Source organism: Phocoena sinus, chromosome 15 (genome assembly GCF_008692025.1).
Source record: "Phocoena sinus isolate mPhoSin1 chromosome 15, mPhoSin1.pri, whole genome shotgun sequence".
Lineage (NCBI taxonomy): Eukaryota > Metazoa > Chordata > Mammalia > Artiodactyla > Phocoenidae > Phocoena > Phocoena sinus.
Window position 1 is genome coordinate 73,911,298 of NC_045777.1, and position 22,375 is coordinate 73,933,672.

The 22,375-nt window shown below is 37.9% G+C and overlaps 1 protein-coding gene across 1 annotated transcript in view; it reads left to right on the plus strand.

The window, feature by feature from the left end:
- LOC116740611 (S-adenosyl-L-methionine-dependent tRNA 4-demethylwyosine synthase TYW1-like) overlaps nucleotides 1-22,375 on the plus strand; it is a 156,938-nt gene that overhangs the window by 121,466 nt on the left and 13,097 nt on the right. Inside the window, 2 exon segments of the mRNA XM_032606367.1 lie at nucleotides 743-853; nucleotides 9,722-9,889. Of these exon segments, the coding sequence (XP_032462258.1) occupies nucleotides 743-853; nucleotides 9,722-9,889 (279 nt within the window).

Consider the following 22,375-nt stretch of genomic DNA (forward strand, 5'->3'; position numbering starts at 1 on the left):
CATGTGTACATAACTACACGTGTCACATCATCTTTGCCATATTCTGTTGGTTAAAGGCAAGTCACAGGTTCTGCCCCCACTCTTGTTGTAGATTTTAAACTATCATTAATCATGTTGTTTTGAGATGTTTGAATAAGTCTTTGAACTTTTAGTAATTTGTCTAGGGTCCTGGAAGGGAGCTACAAAGTCAAAGGTATAAAGCTTTTAAAGGCTTGCATGACTGTTGTCTAATGGCTTTTCAGAAGATCAATACCTCTTTTGGTTACATGGTAAACAAATGGCAACATTGACAGTTCATCAATGTGCCTTTTCTGCCAAGTAGAGATCATTAAATAATGAGGAAGCAGGAAAGAGGACAAGAGTGATTAGAAATTCTTACTGTAAATAACTTTGAGCAATTGATACCTGAAAGCCTGAAGGTTATGTGAATTAATTTTCACCAATCTAAAACTGTTTGGTCAATTTACTATTTCTAACTAAATGGAATTCAGGGTATTTGTTAAGAACCTTTTGGGTGTCTTATCTAGTGTTCGATACTGTAAGTGAGAGAAGAAAAATATACCAATATCTGTGCCTTTATAAGGCTTCTGGGAGTCTTATGACATTGTTTACGTTTTTTTCATCTTTCTACAAAATGCAACTTCAATAAATAGAAGTTCATGCCAGGTTTCACCTATGGGTTTAAGAAATTTGAAAATCTTCCTAGGTGATAAAAACAAAGTTGTGTTTTCCTCTGTTTTAGCAACAACGTACTGTCTATAGGCTGACTCTGGTGAAAGCATGGAACGTGGATGAACTCCAGGCCTATGCCAAGCTGGTGTCCCTGGGGAACCCTGACTTCATCGAGGTGAAGGTAAGCCCCTGCCGGCTAGTGTTGGGCACGTTCCCATTATGCTTTGCTGGCCACGGTGGAATTACAATCTTCTAAAATTCTGCAGGAGGTCCCGGATGTTTTATATTATTCAGTCAGAAATATTAATCAAGTTTCCTGGCACTGTTCTAGGTATTGGAGATAAGAGCAGTAAAGACTAAGCATTTGCTCTCACATATAAAAAGCTTATATTTTAGTGAGAGGTAGACCGTCAACAGAAAATGAATGTAGTGCTCACTACATAGTAACTTTAATATGCTGAGAAATAAAATACTGTTATAGTGAGTAATTGGTTGGCTTTTAACTACACTTTTACTATGGAAAACTTCAAATATATACAGAAGTAGAGAGACTGATGTAATGAACCCCATCCATCCATTACCAGCTTCAAAAATTACTAGCTTGTGTTTCAGCTGTACTCCTACCCATTTTCCTGCCCTTACCTGTGAAGCAAATCCCCACGTTATACCATTCATCCATAACTATTTTAGTATGTATTTCTAAAAGATATGCACTCACTTTAAACACTTATTCAGAATACTGTTCTTACTAAACAGTTCTAACAATAATCTCATATATTGGAACATATAAGGTTTCAACTTGACCAGTTATTTTAACAGTATTTTTTAAAATTGAAGTAGAGTTAATATACAATATTGTGTTAGTTTCAGGTATACAGCAAAGTAATTCAGTTTTATATATATATATATATTTATTTATTTACACACATATACACACACACATATATATATATATAGTTTTTCAGGTTATTTTCCATTATAGGTTATTATAAGATGTTGAATATAGTTCCCTGTGCTATATAGTAAATCCTTCTTGTTTATTTTATGTACAGTAGTGTTTATCTGTTAATCTAATACTCCTGATTTATTCTTCCCCTCCTCTCTTCCCCCTTTGGTAACTCTAAGTTTGTTTTCTATGTCTGTGAGTCTGTTTCTATTTTGTATGTAGATTCATTTGTACTCATTTTTAGATTCCTCACATAAATGATATCATATAATATTTCCCTTTCTCTTTCTGACTTAATTCACTTGGTATGATAATCTCTAGGTCCATCCATGTTACTGCAAATGGTAATATTTCATTATTTTTTATGGCTGAGTAATATTCCATTGTGTATATATACCACATCTTCTTAAACCAATTGTCTAAAGTATTTTTTAATCTGGATCCAAATAAGGGTCAGAATTGGATTATTTCTCTCTTAAATTTCTTTTAATCTATTAGTTCCTCTTCCATGTGTTTTTTTTCCCCCTTGTAATTTATTTTGTTGGAAAAAATGGATCATTTATCCTGGTTAGTTCCCCATATTTATATTTTAGATTTTGGTGATTGCATGTTGCTCTGCCCCTTAGATTTCCCGTGGATTGTTAGTTAGATCAAAAGAAGATTGATCAGGTTTGTGTGTGTGTGTGTGTGTGTGTGGATTGCATTTCAAGATTATTTCATTGGTCGTCGTGTATGCTTCCAGCAGGAGCCATTTAATGTCTGGTTGTCACTGTCATGTTTTTGCCAGTGTTTCTTTGGGTTAGATACCTGTAAGTGGATTGATGTGTCAGAGGGTAAACGCATATGCTGTTTTACTAGATACTGTGGTTGGCTGCTTTAGATTTCAAAAGCAGGAAGGCTTTTCTGAGGAGATGACTCTTTTAAAAACTGATAACTGAATAGTAAGAAGCAGCACCACATGCAGAGGCTTGGGGTCAGAGCATTCTGGGCAGATGGCACAGCTGGTCCACAGAGGTCCTACATGATGTCCGTGGGGTAGTTGGAGTTGGCTGTGGTACAAGATGAGTCAGAGTGGTGGGCTGGGGTCAGATTTTGTTAGGCCTTTCATATATGGATAAGAGAATCAGATTTTATACTAAGTTTAATGATAAGCTTTTTTTTTAATACTAGGTGTGCTAGGAAAGGGTTTTAAACTGGAGAGTGATACGATCTGATTTATGATTTTGAAAGATCACCCTGCCATTGCCATGAGTGGATTATAGAGGGCAGTAGAAGTAGGTAGACCGGTAACAAAACTTTTGCCAAGCAAGAGATGTGATGGCGTGGGGAAGGTCATTGGAGAGGACTGGGTGCATTTGTGATATATTTTGGGAGTAGATCCAACAGAACTTGTTGTTAGATGACATGTAGGGTATGAAAGAACAAAAAGAATCAAGAATAGCACCTGGGTTTTTGACTTAAGCAATCGTGTGGATGTGGAACAGTTTGCTGAGATGGAAAAGACCAGTGGAGAAGGGAGGCAAATTTAGGGAGTAATTGCATGAGTTCTATGTTGACCTTAATACTTTGAGATAGCTTTTAAATAATCCAAGTGTAGGTTCAAAGAAGCCACAGGTTCTATAAGCCTGGCGTTCCGGGGATAAGACAGGCCCGGCAGTAATGATTTGGAAGTCATCAGCTATAGAGTTTTCAGAGGCAGACAGCTTTCTTGGACAACTAAGAATACACAGAATGAGAGAAAGTGACCAGAAAATTAACCCAATCTCTCAAAGCTCCACTCTTCAGTTTATGTTTATGAAGCTGGATGCACTCTGTCACATCAGAGCATATTTCAGCTTTACAGCCGTTTTTTAGTAAGTTCAGCGTTCTGCATTACGTTCCTCTGGACGGATGGGGAGGTGAGAGGAGCAGATGAAATATTGCTGAGTGTGTAGCAGCCTCTAGTGAGGTCAAGACACTTTTCTTTTAAAATTGCTCTTAATTTCAAAAGGCTACTCTTGGCGAGAACTCTAATGATGCAAAGAGACAAGCTACACTTTAAATATATGCATTGGCTTAAGGAAACCTTGCCAACATCAGAGATGAGTGGTGTTTTAATTTATGGTTTAGCTATTAAAGAATGCTGCTTCAAATTATGCTGCAGTAAAACCTCTATTATTAACTTGGCTGGATCGCACTGTCACCTTTTTTTCTCCTTCTTTCTTTGCAGTCATGTTTCCTATAATGAAGAAGGTATTTTGTAATCTGAAATGAATCAACCAAATTTTAAAGAAAGATGGCTACTTTGTAAACAGTGTAATTCTCTGATGGGCATTTTGTAGTCGGACAAACTATTAACATAACTAGGAAACAGATGAAGCCTTCTACTTATAGCTGAGATGTTATAATGACATAGTTTCTTTCAAACAAGATTTCCATTTTACTATTTTATCCCTGCATTTAACAAATATTTCTGAGCTGTCTTTATGTGCCAGGCCTCGTCAAAGCATCATAGGTACAAATTTGTTTTCTAAATTTAGATATGCTGTTTGGGAGATGGATGTCTTATTGAACAAGGCAAAATCTACCGAAGTAAAATGAACTACTTTGAGAGAATTTTTTAATTGAAAAATCTTGGAGAAGTGTGTAATCTAATCACAATTTTAAATGTCTTATTTAAATTATAAAATATAAGGTAATAGACAACAGTTTGTGTGTATCAGGGGAAAGCATGGGATGATCAATTGTCTCTGGTAGGAGACCTGTAATATCAAGTACCTGGGCCTTTGAGGATCACATGGTTTATTAAATTCATCTCTCATTTGTCCAGCAAGTTAATGAAGTATCTTTCTCTTAAACTGAAGTAGGAAAAGGGAAGTTTACAGAAAATAGTATACTATTAAGAAACAAAATGAGTTATAGAATAATTATTACTTGATCAAATTTTTAACAGTATATGTTTAGATACATTTATATAAGAAAAGTCTGGAAGGATACATATCAAATCATTAACAGTGTACGATTTGGGAGAAGGGGAAGGAAAGACTTGCTTTACTTTTCATATTTCTGTGTTGTGTGAATTGTTGCAGTGAGCATGCCTTACTTTTATAATTCAAATGATTGGAATGAAATCAGTAAATGGAGAAGGCACGCTTTCCTGTTCAGTAGGTTAAACTATTTAATGTCTGAAAAGGCAGCTTTCTGTTGTTGTTGTCTTATTAATCAAAGTAAAATTTTCTAAAATGGAAGCGTCTTAAAAATAATAGTAATAAAGCCTCTCCAAAAAACATTTGGTAAGAGCTAGCAATATGGCAGCCTAAGATAACCTCAGATTCCTCCAAAAGCAAACACTTAGAAGTAAATGTTATGGTAAACATACTTTTGAGAGAATAGTCAGTCTGTCAGGTCTGTAAGGGAATTCCTTAGGGGCTGTAAAAAGGGAGATTGCCTGGTGGTACTCTGCAGCTCCAGTAGAGACAGGATGTGGCAGAAGATTAGGCCCTTTCACCTTTAGTGAAAGGACGAATTAGGAAAAATTCACCCACTGACACAGAGTGGTACTTGGAGGCTTATCCCTTACCTATGCTTTTGGTAAAAAGAAAAAGTCTCCCAGGGCCTAACCCTGAAATGGGGTTGGTGTTAAAATTTAATAGTACCTCAAGGTCACATAAATGCCCTGAAGATGTGAAATTGATAATACAAAGTGACCCTGGGCTAGTGAAATACCTGAGGCTCTCGGATCCATTCATATCCTTTTCCTGGATTTCCTGGATGTGTGTGTGTGTATGTGGAGGGTTCAGGGCGGGTCTCTCATAGTCTCAGGTGGGGAAGTTGTGTAAGCTTTGATACATTCCTAAAATGTATTCATTTAGCCTGGGACAGGTTACTTATCCTCCTTGAGCCTAAATTTCCTCAGTATTAAAATTAGAATACTAATATCAATTTAATGGACTTGTTTTGAGAATTCAAGGGGGTAACATATGCCTGGGTTCAGTAAATGTTTAGATCACTTTCCATCAAGCACATTATTTAAAAATGAATCAGTAGAAGCTGTTTCTCTATTACATTGATTTTTCTTTCACTGCTAGTCTTGTAAAATATTTCTCTGTTCCATTCCCTGTAAATTAACGTGTATTTTAGCCTCATTAGCCTTAAGTAGACCTATATTTGCTAGCCTGGGAAGCTTAACCATCGTTATTTGCTTACTTGTTTGTGAAAATGTGTTTCGTGTTGTAAACATCTGCCTTATTGGAAAGCTTTCATAACACAATCCATCTGTAAATGAAATACCGTCTTTGTATTCTCTGCCTAGCACTGCACCTTGAGAAGAGTAAGTGCTCAGTAATTATTTGTTGTCAAATGATTTAAAACTCTCTTTGCATTAGCACCATGACTGTCTACAGAACTCAATCCTTGCAGAATGCATCTTGCAAAACAAATGTCTTAGCATAGTCTCAATCTCTTTCTGCACACAAACGTAGGGAGTATTACCGGTTGTTCATGTATGTAGCAATACCTAACCAGTGATTATCAGTTGGTTCATAATCGTTAAAGTGTAGAAAAATCTTGAAAAAATATGAATTAAATTTTGTATTAGATCAGAAAAGAGTTCTGGAGTTTAATTTCATAGAGGAATATGTGACTTGCTCTTTAGAACAGATTAGTTGGGGGTACAGAGATAATAGGGTGTGGCCTCCACCCTCTAAGAGCTCAGGATTTAGACACATCAAAGTTATGCCAGTTATCTGAGAAGAGAGATGCACAGGGTATGATGAGATTGGGATTAGATGGGATTGGAGTTCCTGGCCGAAGATCAAAGAGATGGTGGAGAATTTAGCCAGGGAAAGACTGGATGCGGAGTGGGGCAGTCCAGTAAGAAGGCCTCAGGTGCTAGGCTGAGAAACGTGGGCTGGTCTTTTGGTGGGGGGGACAGCTATTGAAGCGTTTTTAAGATAAAGGAGTGACATGTATTGCTGCAAAAATTTATGAAGACATTTCTCTTCAAACTATCAGGGACAAAAACAATCATACCGGGAGTCTTTTGACAACCAGTCAGTTTAATTAGAATATCAAGAGCTCTTCCCACAGACTTTGAATCCCCAGGTAGACTTTGTAAGCAGCCCATGAAAAAGACCCGATGGCCCCCATGTCCTGGAGCAGAGTGGTCCGTCCAGAAGTCACCAGTGTGATGGTGTGGGTTGTGCTTTTCACTGCAAACAGGAAGATGCATAAGTGGTCCTGCTCTTCAGGAACTTTCTTTGGGGCTGCTTGTCACCTCTCAGCCTCTGGAATTCTGGAATGAGCGCTTTCAGTTGCCACATTATACCCGTCTGTTTTCTTGAGGACACTGTTTTTCCAAAGTTGTGAGGCGAGAACTTGGTGCTGGTGATACACAGGGTGGGAGTGGAAGGTGGTGCTGGGAGGAGAAGGTGGCGGGCAGCTGCCATGTGAGGGAAAGCAAAACGTCTTTAGACTCTTCAGGGGCAAGTGCGATCAGGAACCCAGTCTGGGCGGGTCGTCAGTAGACCGCAGTGTGCGATGAAATGAAGCAGGCCATGTAGAAGGGGGAGGACCGGAGGGAGGTGTTGAGGAGCCCAGCTGAGGGAGGGCTCAGGGAGGCCGTTCAGGGAGGCCGGTTTCTACCCATGGCAGTTCTGTCACGCGCAGGCTCGGCCTCCGCCGTCGGCTCAGGAAGTTACCCACACGCCCCACCTCCGAGGATTTTGTCCCGCTAAAATGAGAAGTTTTACGTGAAAATGCTTTGTTAACGATAGAGCATCATGCGAACGTATAGAGAAGTATAATGTGAAGGCAGAGTGATGACCTATGGCAATCATCCTCTCATTTCCTTTCCAAACCAGATCTCTCCTCAGCATTTCATGCTTTATTATTGCTGAATAATCGATATTATTTTCCAAAGCCATTGTCATGAATATAAGATCTTACTTAGGGACTTCCCTGGTGATCCAGTGGGTAAGACTCCACGCTCCCAATGCAGGGGACCTGGGTTCCATCTCTGGTCGGGGAACTAGATCCCACATACCGCAACCAAGAAGCCCGCATGCCGCAACTAAGACCCAGCACAGCCAAAATAAATTAAAAAAAAAAAAAAAAAAAAGATCTTACCTAAAACCTCTGCTTCAATGAACTAACATTTTAAATATTAAAAATAAATTCTTGGGACTTCCCTGATGGCACAGTGGTTAAGAATCTGCCTGTCAGTGCAGGGGACACAGGTTCGAACCCTATTCCGGGAAGATCCCACATGCCACGGAGCAACTAAGCCCGTGCGCCACAACTACTGAGCCTGTGCTCTAGAGCCCATGAGCCACAGCTGCTGAGCCCACGTGCCACAACCACTGAAGCTCATGTGCCTAGAGCCCGTGCTCTGCAACAAGAGAAGCCACTGCGATGAGAAGCCCGCGCAACGCAACAAAGAGTAGCCCCCCCCCCGCTCACCACAACTAGAGAAAGCCCGCGCGCAGCAACGAAGACCCAACGCAGCCATAAATAAATAAATAACTAAGAAAAGTATTATTAAAAAAATAAATTCCTTTGAATTAAGCAGTATCTACATGGTTGTTCATATATTTCATCCCTCATAAACAGTATTTAAAGTGAAGTAAAGTGCATTTTTATGACTAATTTGACTTATGAATAAATCATTTTCATGTATTTGGGCAAGTTTAGTACAAGTTTTCAGCCACGCTTTCTTAAAGATTTTTTAAACTGTTGTATTATTTGCTTTTTTTTATTCAGCTAAAACCCAAATTCAGTTTAATGAATTCTGTAAATCAGTGAGCTAATTAATAGAGAAGCTTCTCTTGATTATTGTAATTAAGCTGGGTCTCCTCTAGTTTATGTTCAGCAAAGGTCATCTCAGTGTAGTACACCAGTAAGTAGTCTTTGAACAGCCATCTGGAGTAGAGGGTTTTGCAGAACTCATCTGAGTTTTTGGCCCCCTCCCAGCTCTGCCATCTGTAGGGTCAGGGTCACTCTGCAGTGCTCATTGTAGGCTTTTCATTTAATTTCATTCTATCCCCTCCAGTCTGTGTGTGTGAGAGAGGGAGAGAGAGAGAGCGCGAGTGAGAGAGAGCCTCGTTCTATTTTAGTTATTCCCTACTTAGTAGCACATCTAGACTATTCGAGTCTTTTTTCAACAAAGTTTGATTTCTTGGGTATTTACAGAGCCTACAAAGTTACGATAGTCAGTATTGAAAATTAGTCATAAATCACTTATCACTATGTAACTTACCAAATGGAAAACTTAGTTATAAAACTTTTGTGTCTTACGTACCTGGGCTGTCAGGTAGAATTAAAAAGAGTTAAAAACCAATTTATCTTACTGCATTCGTACTGAATGGGAATTTCTCTAGGGGGTAGATACATGTATATACATGTAGGTGTGTGTAAAGGTATATATATATATATATATATATACACACACATATCTGTGTGTATATATATATGTATATGTATTTCTATACATGTATTTTCATTTTGGCATGATTCTGTGTTTATACATATCCGCATAAAAAATGCATTGCAAAGTGATCTCCTTAGAATGATTCCAAAAGAATAATTTGAAAGGGATCCCTATCTGGCCCTTTACAGAATGTTTATCAACCTCAAATCTAAATTATACTAGAAAATAGGAGCTCATCTTATTTTCCCAGTCAGTAAATTATTCACTGAATTTTTATGGGTGTCAACTATACCTCCATTATTGTACTAGGGGATTATAATCCCATGAGAATTGATCTGTTACGGAGCACAAATGAATCTGAATGGAAAGATGTATTATTAGTTCAGATACATTACTGTGACTGGACAGTGTAGATGGTGATGTAGCACAAAGCACAAGTACCCAAGAAGCATCAGGCTTGTCAGAGTGTAAAGAGCGCTGGCCTGGGAGCTCCAGTGCTGTCTTTGTCACTCGTTACTTGTATGAGCTTCCAAGCAAATTTTATCATCTTTGTACTGCTCTCTTCACTTGAAGATCTGGATTGGCTTGGCTTGGCTTGGATTGGTTGACCTGTAGAAGGCTTTCTGGCTCTGAAGCTCTTCCTCTGTGACATTTAAATAGGTCTGTAACTGTCTCTAACTGTTGTAATGTTTCCACAGGGTGTTACCTACTGTGGAGAGAGTTCGGCAAGCAGTCTTACCATGGCCAACGTGCCCTGGCACGAAGAAGTGGTGCGCTTTGTCTGTGAGTTGGTGGATCTGATCCCCGACTATGAAATTGCTTGTGAACACGAACATTCCAACTGCCTCCTGATAGCTCACAAGAAGGTAAAAACCAGTCAAGTATGCATTCTTCCATCACCCTTGTCCTTCCTGCTCTCTTTTCTCTTTATTTTCCCCTCACCTTATTATAATGAATAGCTACTTGTTTGCTACCTTTCCTAAAAAACATTAAGAAAGCCCTGAATTCAGTCTGTTGGACTCATAAACTGTCTTTTCTGCGTGAGATTTCTTTGTTTTCAGCCCTCACCAAGGCACCTGAAGTGCTTTCTGGCTTGTAATTGGTGTGTACTGAGAAACAAAACAAAACACCCTTGTAATAACCTCTAGTCCTTTCCCAGAATGACAAGGGAAAGTGAAAATAGTAAACAACCCCCATATGAGTGTTTCTGACTGTCAGAAGAAATATTGAGGTGTTTATCAAATTTTAGATCACTTTGAATCTTGGCCTCTGCAGAAATATTTCTGGGATTTTGGTTTTCCTTTTAATGTTTTTATTAGACAGAATGAGTGCCTGAATCTAATGTATTTTTTAAGTAAATAATGCCTAGCAAAGGAGAAATTCAGTTTTTAGTAGAGGTAGGCCATTAAAAAAAAACAACCCAATCAGAAGGCCAGTGTTCGAGTAGCGATCATAATGATATGTCCTTACTGAAATATTTATACAGAAACAATATAGTGTCTGGGATTTGATTCAAAATGATACGAAGTAAGAAGTATGTGGGTGTGTAGACGGGTTGAGGGTTGTTGAGGCTAGATGATGGGTGCACAGAGGTTTGTTTTACTCCTCTGCCTAGTTTCCTGTTCAAACTTTCCATTTAAAAGTGCTTTTTAAAAAAGGGGACATGGTTGAACCTTGAAATCATTATTCTAGATGAAAAATCGACACAAAAGACTACATAATGTATGATTCCATTTATATGCAATGTCCAGAATAGGTAAATCCTTAGAGGTAGAATGTGGTTTAGTGGTTGTTGGAAATTGGGGGAAGAGCAGACTGGGAAGTGACTGCTAATAGGTATGGGATTTCTTTTTGGAGTGATGAAAATGTTCTGGAATTATTTAGTGGTGTTGGTTGCACAACTTTGTGACTGTACTAAAACCCACTGAACTGTATACTTTAAAAGGTTGAATTTTATGGTTTGTGAATTATATCACAGTAAAGATAAATTAATACCAAAAAGGTAATAAAGAATGGGCTACCTTTTCTTATAAAAATGCTCTGTAGGCAAGTAAAGTCAGGCTTAATTGAACACGAATCTCACTTTTTCCTCCCTCCACAACCTAAGTGGCTTCCTGAACAGCTTTGCAGGTTAATGATATTTAATAATATTAGAATCACTCAATTAAAATTTCACGTGGTCTAGTCTCAAACAGGAGGTTAAAAGGCCCTCATGCCTTGGTGCCAATTAGATTGTATATATCTGACCCTAATGATCTGTCAGACTTAAATATTTAGACAGAAGAATATGTACTGGGAGCATTAAGGAACAAAGAAATAAAGGCTACCTAGTATTTGAAATGTTAATAAAGTAGCTGCAAAGACAATTAACTTACAAAGTAAATCTTAAAAATTAAAGCCAAAACTGAATTTTATTTTCTATCTTTTTATTCATTGTTACTTTTTTAGGTAAGATAGTACCTTCAAAACAAATTATTTGATTGGAGGGGCAGTGCTCTGGAAATAGTCCTGACAATGGTAGTAAAGTTCTCTCTTCTTCCATAAGGTCTTCACACCATAGCCAAAGATGTCTTTATAGAATGTAGATGTCTGCTGCTTAGGTGCCTTTGATTGACCTCCCATTGCTTTTAGCATGAAAATCAAAATCCTTAATGTGGCCCCTAGGGTCCTATGTGATCAGTCTCCGTCTGCCTCTCCAGCTTTTTCTGGAACCCCTCTTCCTTCTCTTTCTGCACTTCTTTCATTTTCTCAGCCACAGTAGGTCTTATTTTTCCTCCAGTTAGGCTGGGAATTATATACTTTTTCTATTCTTTTAGTGGGTGCACTAGAAATTACTACATGCAAACTTGACTAATCAGTCTAGTGTTAAAATACTTTTACTCTGTAACTGTGCAAAGCAAGGACTTCAGAACACAACCTCCATTTTTCCCTTCCCAACTCATGCTGTCATTGTTGTGTATGTTAATTATAAATGTAAGGACAGTATTGTTAATTGCTTTATATAGTCAGTATTTATTTAGATTTACCTGCATTTTAAACATGATTTTGTTCTCTGTTCCTTTTTGCATTTTTGAGCCTCCATCTGGGACTGTTTTCTTTTTGCCCAAAAAGCACCCTTTAAAATTTCCTTTAGTGGAGGTCTGCTGATGGCATACTCTCAGTTTTTGTCCAAAAATGTATATTTTAGCTGGGTATCAGATTCTAGGTTGGCATTTGTTTCCTTTCAACACCATAAAGATATTCCCCTGTCTTTTAAATTCCACTGATGAAAAGTCAGCTGTTAGTTTGTTGCTGCTTTTAAGGTGGTTTGTTGTTTTCTTCCCTCTGGTTTCTTTTTCTCTCCCTTTGGTTTTATGCTCTAATGTGTCTAGATGTGAACTTCTTTTTATTTTCCTTTTTGGGACTTCTTGGGCTTCATAAATTTGTGGATTGATACTTTCCATCATTGGTTGAAGACTTCTTAGCTTTTATTTCATTAAATATTTCTTCTTCCCCAGTATTTTTCTTCTGTAACTCCAGTTAAACATGTGTTATTGTATTTTTTATTTCACTTGGACAGTTTCTTTTGATTTGTATTCCAAGTCACTAATTTTTGCTTCAGCTGTGTCTCATATGCTATTAAATGCCACACCAATTTAAAAATTTTGGATAGTGTGTTTCTCAGTTAAATAATTTGTTTGTTTTGTTTGTTTCAAATATGATATATCACACTGTATCCTTTCCAGTTCCCTGCTGAAATTTTCAAGCTTGGCTTTTATCTTCTTGAATACTGGAAATTTCAGCTATTTCATTGTTTGTATCTGATAACTCCAATATCTAAAATCTCTGTTGATTTGTTTCTGTTATCTGTTGTTTCTGTTGGTTCTCAGTTATGTTGCCTTGTCTCCTTATGTACCTTATCTTATTGTGTTATGTACAATGTATGTAGAAAATTATTTATAGAAATAATATGAGGTTTAGGATTAGAATATCATTTCTGAGATTTGGAGACGCGTTTTACCTCACTTTTTTCCTGTAGAAACTGATCAGATGGTGAAGAGACTTCCTTAAAGTCTCATAAAGTGGCTAAGCCAAATCTAGAGCCACAACCTTCTGCCCTCTAGTCCATTGGTCTTTCTTATACCACAGGGCATCTTTTGATACCACTGACGCCATTCAAAGAAGAGTTTAAAACTGGGAAATTTTATGTTAGACCAATACTTGACTTCAGTCTCTAAGATTTCTTCTCTCTTCCCAGTGTAAACATGGACATAGGGGAAATAAATGTCACCGTATCTCATTCAGGCCAGTTTAGTTCTGTAAGTGTTTATTAGACATCTGCTGAGTTCTGACACCAGGCTGTGCAGTGAGGGCCGCAGCACCTCAGCCATGAAGAATGTCAAGCACAGCCCTGGAGGAAAAATCCAGTTTCTCTGCATCCTAACCAGCATTTGGTATTGTCATTTTTTTTTTTTTGCGGTACGCCGGCCTCTCACTGTTGTGGCCTCTCCCGTTGCGGAGCACAGGCTCCGGACCGCGCAGGCTCAGCGGCCATGGCTCACGGGCCCAGCTGCTCCGCGGCATGTGGGACCTTCCCGGACTGGGGCACGAACCCGTGTCCCCTGCATCGGCAGGCAGACTCTCAACCACTGCGCCACTAGGGAAGCCCTGGTATTGTCATTTTTTAGGTTAGCTGTTCTAACAGGTTTGTCAAGATCTCAGTGGGTCTTAATTTGCATATCATGAACATGATCTATTTAGATCTTTGATTTCGTTAATGAGCATTTTATAGTTTTTAGTATACAGGTCCTATACTTTGTTAGGTTTATACCTAAGTATTTTTCTGTTTAGCAATTATAAATGGTATTGCATTTATTTTTTTTTTTTTTTCCTGACGCGGGCCTCTCACTGCTGTGGCCTCTCCCGTTGCGGAGCACAGGCTCCGGACGTGCAGGCTCAGCGGCCACGGCTCACGGGCCCAGCCGCTCCGCGGCACGTGGGATCTTCCCGGACCGGGGCACGAACCCGTGTCCCCTGCATCGGCAGGCGGACTCCCAACCACTGCGCCACCAGGGAAGCCCCGGTATTGCATTTTTAATTTCAGTTGTCACAAGTTCACTGAATTCTGTAGAAATAGAATTAATTTTTGTATGTTGATCTTATATCCTGCAACCTTGCTGAGTCACTTATTATTTCCAGCAGGATTTTTTTAGTAGATTTCTTGGGGTGTTCTACATAGACCATTATATCTTCTACAAAAAGGGACAGTTTTGTTTCTTCTTTTCCAATTGGCATCCCTTTAATTTCCTTTACTTAATTACATTTACTAAGACTTTGAGTACTTTATTGAATAGAACAGTGATTTCGGACATTCTTGTCTTTTTCCTATCTCAGGGGGAGAGCATTTAGCCTTTCACTGTTTAATTTTGTGTTAGCTGTAGGTTTCTTATACTTGCTCTTTTCCAAATTGAGGAAGTTTCCCTCTATTTCTAGTGTTTTGAGGGGTTTTATTGTGAATGGGTGTTTATTCACAATAAAATTATTAAGTCATATCCTTTTTCTCTGTTGCTATGAACATGTGATTTTTCTTCTTTTACCCATTAATATGATGGATTACATAGAATTTTGAATTTTGGACCATGCTTGCATCCCTGGAATAAACCCCTCTTAGTCATAGTGTGTATTTCTTTTTTATATATTGCTGAATTCTTTTTGCTAATATTTTTAAAAAGATTTTTGCCTCTATGTTCATGAGGAATATAGGTCTGTAGTTTTCTTATACTGTCTATGATTTTAGTATTAGGGTAATAACTGGCCTCTTAAAGCAGGTTGGGAAAGGTTTCCTCCTGTTTTCTAGGAAGGGATTGTGTGGAATTGGTGTTAATTCTTCTTTATATGTTTAGTAGAATTCTCCAGTGAAACTGTCGGGGCTTAGAAGCATATTTTGGGGGGAGTTTTTAAATTATGAATTACATTTCTATAATAGTTACAAGGCTATTTAGATTATCTTTCATCTTGGGTGAGATGTGGTAGTTTGTACTTTTCAAGGAATTGGTCCATTTCATCTAAGTTGTCAAGTTTATGTGAATAAATTGTTCATAGTATTACTTTATTTTCCTTTCAATGTCCCTACAACATCTTGTTTCATTTCTGATTTGGTTGATTTGTGTCTTCTCTGTTTTGTTTCTGTTGGTTTATTCAATTTGTTGATTTTCTTGGTCTTTTCAAAGAACCATGTTTTGGGGACTTCCCTGGCTGTCCAGTGCTTAAGACTTCACCTTCCATTGCAAGGGGTGCAGGTTCAATCCCTGGTTGGGGAGCTAAGATCCCCCATGCCTCGTGGCCAAAAAACCAAAACATAAAACAGAAGCAATATTGTAACAAGTTCAATAAAGACTTTAAAAATGGTCCACATCAAAAAAGAAAAATCTTTTAAAACAAAAAACTGCCTTTTTGTTTCATAGGTTTTTCTCTATTTTTCAGATTTCAATTTCATCTATTTCTGTGCTTCTCTTTATTATGTCCTTCTTTTTGTTTACTTTGGGTTTCTTTGCTTCTTGTTTCTTAAGATAAGGGCTTCGATTATTGACTTTTCCTCTTTTCTAATGTAAACATTTAATGCTCTAAATGTTCTTCTTTGGCCCATGGATTACTTAGCAGTTTGTGGTTTAGTTTCCTAGTGTTTGGGTTTTTTTTTTCCTGTTGTGTTTCTGTTATTGATTTCAAGTTTGATTCTCTTATAATCAGAGAACATACTCTCTATGATCTTGGTTCTTTTAAATTTGTTGAGGTTTGTTTTGGGGACTAGGATGTTATCTATCTTGGTAAACATTTTGTGTGCCCCTGCCAAGAATATACATTTTGTGGTTGTTGGGTGAGTGTTCTGTAAATGTCTATTTCATCCTGTTGGTTGTTGGTGGTGTTGAGTTCTTCTGTATCTTTGCTGATTATCTATATAGTTCTATCAGTTATTGAGTGAGAAGTGTTGAGGTCTTCAACTGTAAGTGTGGGTTTTTCTATGTGTCTTTTCAGTTCTGTCAGTTTTCGCTTTATATATTTGGCAACTGTGTTGTTTGGTGCATACTCATTTAGGATTTCTGTATCGTCTTGGTGGATTTGACCTGTTTTTCATTTATGTAATGTCCCTCTTTGTTCCTATAAATTTTCTTTGCCTTGGAGTGTACAATATCTGACAGTAATATAGCCACTTCTGCTTTCTTTTGATTGATGTTTACATTGTATATCTTTTCTATCTTTTAAATTTCAATCTACCTGTATCATATATTTGAAGTGAGTCTCTTAGAGACAATATACAGTTGGCTGGTGCTTTTTTAATGTACCCTGCCAATCTCTACAGGGTCTCCACTGAAACAATAGAGGGGGGTTGGGATGGCAGGATTCCCCACTGCACCTTTTCTGACACCTCCCCAGCAGTGGGAGGGAGAGGGTACAGCTCAGTACAGCTGGGCGAATGTGGAAGTCTAGGATCCCCACTAGGTGTTTGCTGACCAGTTTTTCTCTTGGCCTAGGATGGTTATTATGTAAAAATTTTCTGTCTTGCTTGGCTGCCCTTTTCCTAGTCCTTTGGCTAGGCAGGCTTAATCTGAGGTTTATCTGAGGCTTAATTTTTTTGTTTTTTTAATTGTGAGTGCTCATTGGTGTTTCTAGATTGTGGGCTTTAACCAGGCTTCTGAATTCTCGTGCCCAGTCCAGGATATATGAGCCAAAATTAAAACCCAGGGAACGTATCACTACGTTCCTTAGGTCCTGCAGTCCCTAGCCAACCTGCCTTCTTATCTCCACCTTTCAGAGCCTTCTTACGTTTGTTTTATATATAATATCTAGGGGTTTTAGCTGTAGAAGTACATTTGTCCAGGACAGAAGACTTACGACTAGACAGTTTTGACATTTATTGTTTTTTGTTTACTATCTCCCCAGTGAACAGTAATAACCAGTCCACTTGGCACTGTTTGTTATTATTAGATTATTTGCACGTAAACTCATTTCGTTTGCTTATGTTAAAAGTGTCACCCAGTATGGTTGCATGGCTACCTCTGTAGTGTTACTGGAAAGGTTTTTCAGGAACTTATGTGAAAAGATCTTTTCCTAATCCTAATCAGACGCCATCAAATCCCATTTAATAATTAGGCTAGCAATTTGCAGATGAATGCCTTTTTAAGGGTAGTAAATGAATGCCTAGGAAAGGGTATCCTAATTACTACCCTAATCCTAATCAGACCCCATCAAATCCCATTTAATAATTAGACTAGCAATTTGCAGCCTAATTTGCAGATGAATTGCTAGCAATTTGCAGATGAATGCCTTTTTAAGGTAGTAAAAAGTAAAAAGTATAACCAAAGGAAAAAGACAAAAACAAAATCCACAAAACAGATCATTTAGTCTACAAATAATTGAGAGTGGGCATTGACTATTCAACATCCTCATTGTTTTTGTTGCCAATTCCAAGTTTATTGTTTCTCTGCTGTATTTTTGAAACACATGCCATCTTACAGAGAATGCAAGAGAAAAACCTAAACATTTTATTTGGTTTTAATGGCCTTCACAATCAAGTCCTTTCAGTTTCATTTCACGCCCACTCCCCGGGCCTCTACTAGGCATTGCCATGTTGTTTCTTTCCTCTGTGTATTTGCCGAAGGTATCTCTTCTGCTAGACCTGCCCTCCTTACCCCACTTCATCTGGTGAATTTCTGCTTTTTAAAACTGTAAAACAAACCTCCTTGGGGACCGCTTCTTTCAGAGCTATATGCACATCTGTAAGGCTGTTTTCTCTAAGAAGTTAGGGTTCCTGGAACACAACACAAGGGCTGTCATTCCCAGCACCTCCTAGAGTACCTGGTACATATTAGATTCTCAGTGTTTGTTTAGTGAATTAACAAGCTCTTCACCTTCATTTTCTTTCCTTATTCATTGTCTTGCCTTCTGAAATCAGAGACATTGTTCCATCTTCCTTGCTAATTTTGGTAACTATTTACCTTCTTCCTTATTTATTTACTCATTCATTTATTCAATGAATATTTACTGTTGAGTTTGCTATTTTATAGGTCATCAGTAACCTGCTAGTTGTCAAATCCAGTTGTTTTCTCATTCATCATTCCTCTGTTTTTTCTGCAGCAGGAAACTGATGCCCATTCATGCTTTTGAAAGTCTCTCCTGCCTACTGTACTGTACTTTTTTGATTCTAGTAAAGTTGGCTAGTAAAAATAAGAACATTGCCAGAAAGTGCAGCATTTTAAATCCCCAAACTGTGGCCTTTCAAAAATTTGAAATTCTCTCTGAACCAGGATAGCTCAAAACGTAAGGTGAATTGTAAATGAATGAATGAATGAATAAATAAATAAATAAATTCTAGAGAGACCCCCAAGCATGGATTGACTATATTTAGTTGACCTTTAAAGGTCCTGCATTAAATTTGCAAGGTTTTCACAACATGAATTAGCCTCTGGAGAGTTTATTATAATTTGTATTACTCTATCCATTCCCAGAATACCCTGTGGTCATTTGCAGTGCAGTGTGATCTTTTCATTGCCATATGCTATACCACAGGCAAAGCATTTCTGAATTCTAATAGTGGAATATTTTTTTAATGGATGATTACTTTTTAATATCTGTGTAGAACAGTTTTGTTATTTAGAAGCGATGTTCAGACTAAACAGAAACATAACGGAGTTTCTGCTGTTGATAAGAAGTAGGTTTTTTAAGTGGGTGGAAGAGTAGATGGGAGTAGAAAGTTCAGTGAGCGTTTCTGACTTTGAACAAAGGAAATATAAAAAAGACTCATATTGAGATAAATAAGTCAGCATATTCCAGTTCCAGGGTTGAGCTAGAGGGACAGAGAGATGACTACAGATAGTTGGTGAGTGGAGGGTCGGTCTCTCTGTGTGATTTGCAGGGGCTGGCTGGGAGAAGGAGGTACAGTCAGCCCTCTGTTTCTGGGTTTCCAGCCTAGCAGCTTAAATGTAACTGTGGTCCTGTCAGTCCGCAAACTAGTAAGACCATGATGAATCTGATACACTTTGATCATTTGAGTTCAGAAATGTGAAGTCCTTTCTACATATTGGTAATGTCCAATTATAGTGGTTCACTGTCTGTGGAAACCAAGTGGTAGGTTATATGCATGGCTTGCAGAATCCACATAGCATTGTTTTCAAACTTAATTCCTTATTATTTTAAAATAAACTTTATGTTTTAGTACAGTTTGAGATTTACAGAAAAATTGAGAAGATAGTACAGAGGGTTACTGTATGCCCTGGATTGGCCTATTATTAACATCTTACATTGGTATATAGCACATGTGTTACAATCAATAAACTAATATTGATACATTATTATTCACTGAAGTCCATAATTTAGATTTCCTTAGGTTTCACTTAATGGCCTTTTTCTGTTCTAGGATCCCATAACTTTGAGGAGTAGTCAGGAGGTATTTTGTAGGATGCACCACTACTGGAATTTGTCCAATGTTTTTCTCATAAGACTTGTGTTATGGGTTTTTAGGAGGAAGATCACAGAGGTAGAGTGCCATTTTCATCACATCATATCAAGCTCCCTTGATTTTGACCTTGATCAGCAAGCTGTGGTAGTGTTTGTCAGTGTTTGTTTTCCCCTCTCCCTTTCTGTAGGAAAATTCTTCCTTCCCCTCTGCTTCAGAAGAAGTGTATATTCAGCACATATCTAAGGAGTGAGAGTTATACTCCACATCCTTGAGGGTGGAATATCTGCATAAATTATTTGGAATTCTTCTGCACAGGTTTGTCTCTTCTTCCGATTTATTAATTTATTCAATCATTTTTATATCAATATAGGCTCATGGATATTTATTTTATAACTTTGGGTTATAATCCAATTCATCTTTATTACTTTTGCCCAAACTATGCTAGCTTTGTCCATTAAGAGCTCTTTTAGTTGGCTCCTGTGTTTCTTTTACATACCCCCATCAATGTGTGTATTTGGGGAGGGCGGGGTTTGTTCATTTTGAGCTCTTTTCTTTCTGGTACCACAAGAAGCTCCAGGCTTATCTTGTATATTTCCTGCCCCAGGCCTAGAATCAGCCATTTCTCTCAGGACCTGTGGTTTCTTTTATTGGAGAATGGTGTTAGAAACCAAGATCTGGGTGAAGGTGTGCTCCTTGCTACTAGGGTGTTGTTTGTTTTAGGCCCTCTTAGATGACAGAGCAAAGAAATTTATGTGTATATATCAATCCTAACCTTCGTATATACACGTGTAGGTAAATATTTCTATATGTACCATTTGTATCTATATTAAGCTAAACATACTGATGTCTCAGACTCTAATCTGTTACCACATGACTCATCCTAGTCTCCTCTCCTTGCTTATTTATAAATTCACACTCCAACAGTGAGACTCTAATCCTAGCTCCTATTACCAGTCATCTGTTTACTTAATTGTTCAATTCCAGTATACATAAAATATATAGCAGTATCAGAATTTTTAACCCTAGAATACAGTGTTTATGCTTAGTTTCTTTTGCCTTTAGTCTTACAGGCTCCACTTACTTTTAAAATTACTTAGGTCAGTGCCCTTTCCACCCCCTCCCCTTCACTGAAGTTATTTCACACATTTGTAATTTAGTAGACTCTCTTGTCACAGTCTGCTCCTCTTCCTGGGTTCCCCTGACCTCCTAAATGACTTTTTAAACTTGCATACTTTAAGGTTCAGTATTTGTGTTATAAAGTTCTGTAGGTTTTGAAAAGCGTATAATGGCATGGAAACATGAGTGAACATATTTTTCTTAATGCTTGTTTGCCATCTGTACATCTTTGGTAAGGAGGTCAGATCTTTTGCCCATTTATTTAGTTGGATTGGTTGTTTTGTTATTGTTGAGTTGCAAGAGTTTTTAAAAGATATTTTGAATACAAGTCATTTATCAGATATGTTTTGCAAATATTTTCTCCCAGTCTACGTGACTCGATTCTTCATTCTCTTACCTGTGCCTTTCTCAGAGCAAATGTTTCTCATTTTAATAAAGTTATCAATTTTTCTTTCATGGTTCATGTCATCAGCAAATAGAGGCAGTTTTACATCTTCCTTTCCAATTCTGAGACCTTTAATTTTATTTTTTTCTTGCGTGGTTGCTCTACCTAAGGCTTCTGGTACTGGGCTGAGTAGGAGTGGTGAGAATGCGCATCCTTGTTTTGTTCCTGATCGTAGAGGAAAAGCTGTCTGCCTTTTACATTGAGTATGGGCTTGTCTTACACAGCCTTTATTATGTTGAGATATGTTTCTTCCCTGCCTAATTTATTACGAGTTTCTATCATGAATGGATGTTGAATTTTATCAGATGCTTTTTCTGTGTCTTTTGAGATGATCTTACAACTTTCAAAATGTACCTTAGACTTAAACATAAACTATAACTCTATAAAATTTCTAGAAGATAACAAAGGACATTATTCCCTTCCTCCCTTCCTCTCTCATGGCTTCTTTTGCTTCTTCATTTTCAAACCACTTGTTATGGCTGCTGTAGCCCCAATTTAGCTCAAGCATCCACCACCACTTGGTTCAGTCTCAAGTGCCAGATTCTCAAGAGAAGGCTTGCCTATGTATAAAACCATATTGTCTTTGAACAGAGATAATTTTACTTCTTCATTTCTTATTTGGATGCTTTTTTTCCTTTTTCTTGTCTAATTGCTCTGGCTAGGACTTTTATATATGTATGTCTGTTGATCTAGTTGATTTATTGTGTTGTTCAAGTCCTTTGTTACTGTAGTTATCTTCTGTTTGGTTGTTCTATCCATTATTGAGTATGAGATATTTAAGTCTCCAACTATTGTTATAGAACTGTCTATTCCTCCCTTCAATTCTGTCAATATCTGCTTCATATATTTTGATGATCTGTGATCAGGTACATAAATGTTTATAATTGTTGTATTGTCTTGCTGGACTGAACCTTTTACTGATATATAATGTCCTTCTTTGTCTCTTTTTGATTTGATGTCTATTTTGTGTGATATTAGTATAGCCACTTCTCCTTTTGGTTACTATTTGCATGGAATATCTTTTATCATCCTTTCACTTTCAACCTATTTTGTCACTGGACATAAAGTACAGCACTCGTAAACAGCGTATAGTTGGATTATGGGTTTTTTTGTTTGTTTTTTGCGGTACGCGGGCCTCTCACTGTTGTGGCCTCTCCCGTTGCGGAACACAGGCTCTGTACGCACAGGCTCAGCGGCCATGGCTCACGGGCCCAGCCACTCTGCGGCATGTGGGCTCTTCCTGGACCGGGGCACGAACCTGCGTTCCATGCATCGGCAGGCGGACTCTCAACCACTGCGCCACCAGGGAAGCCCTGGATTATGGGTTTTTTAATCCGTTTTTCCAATCTCTGTTTTTTG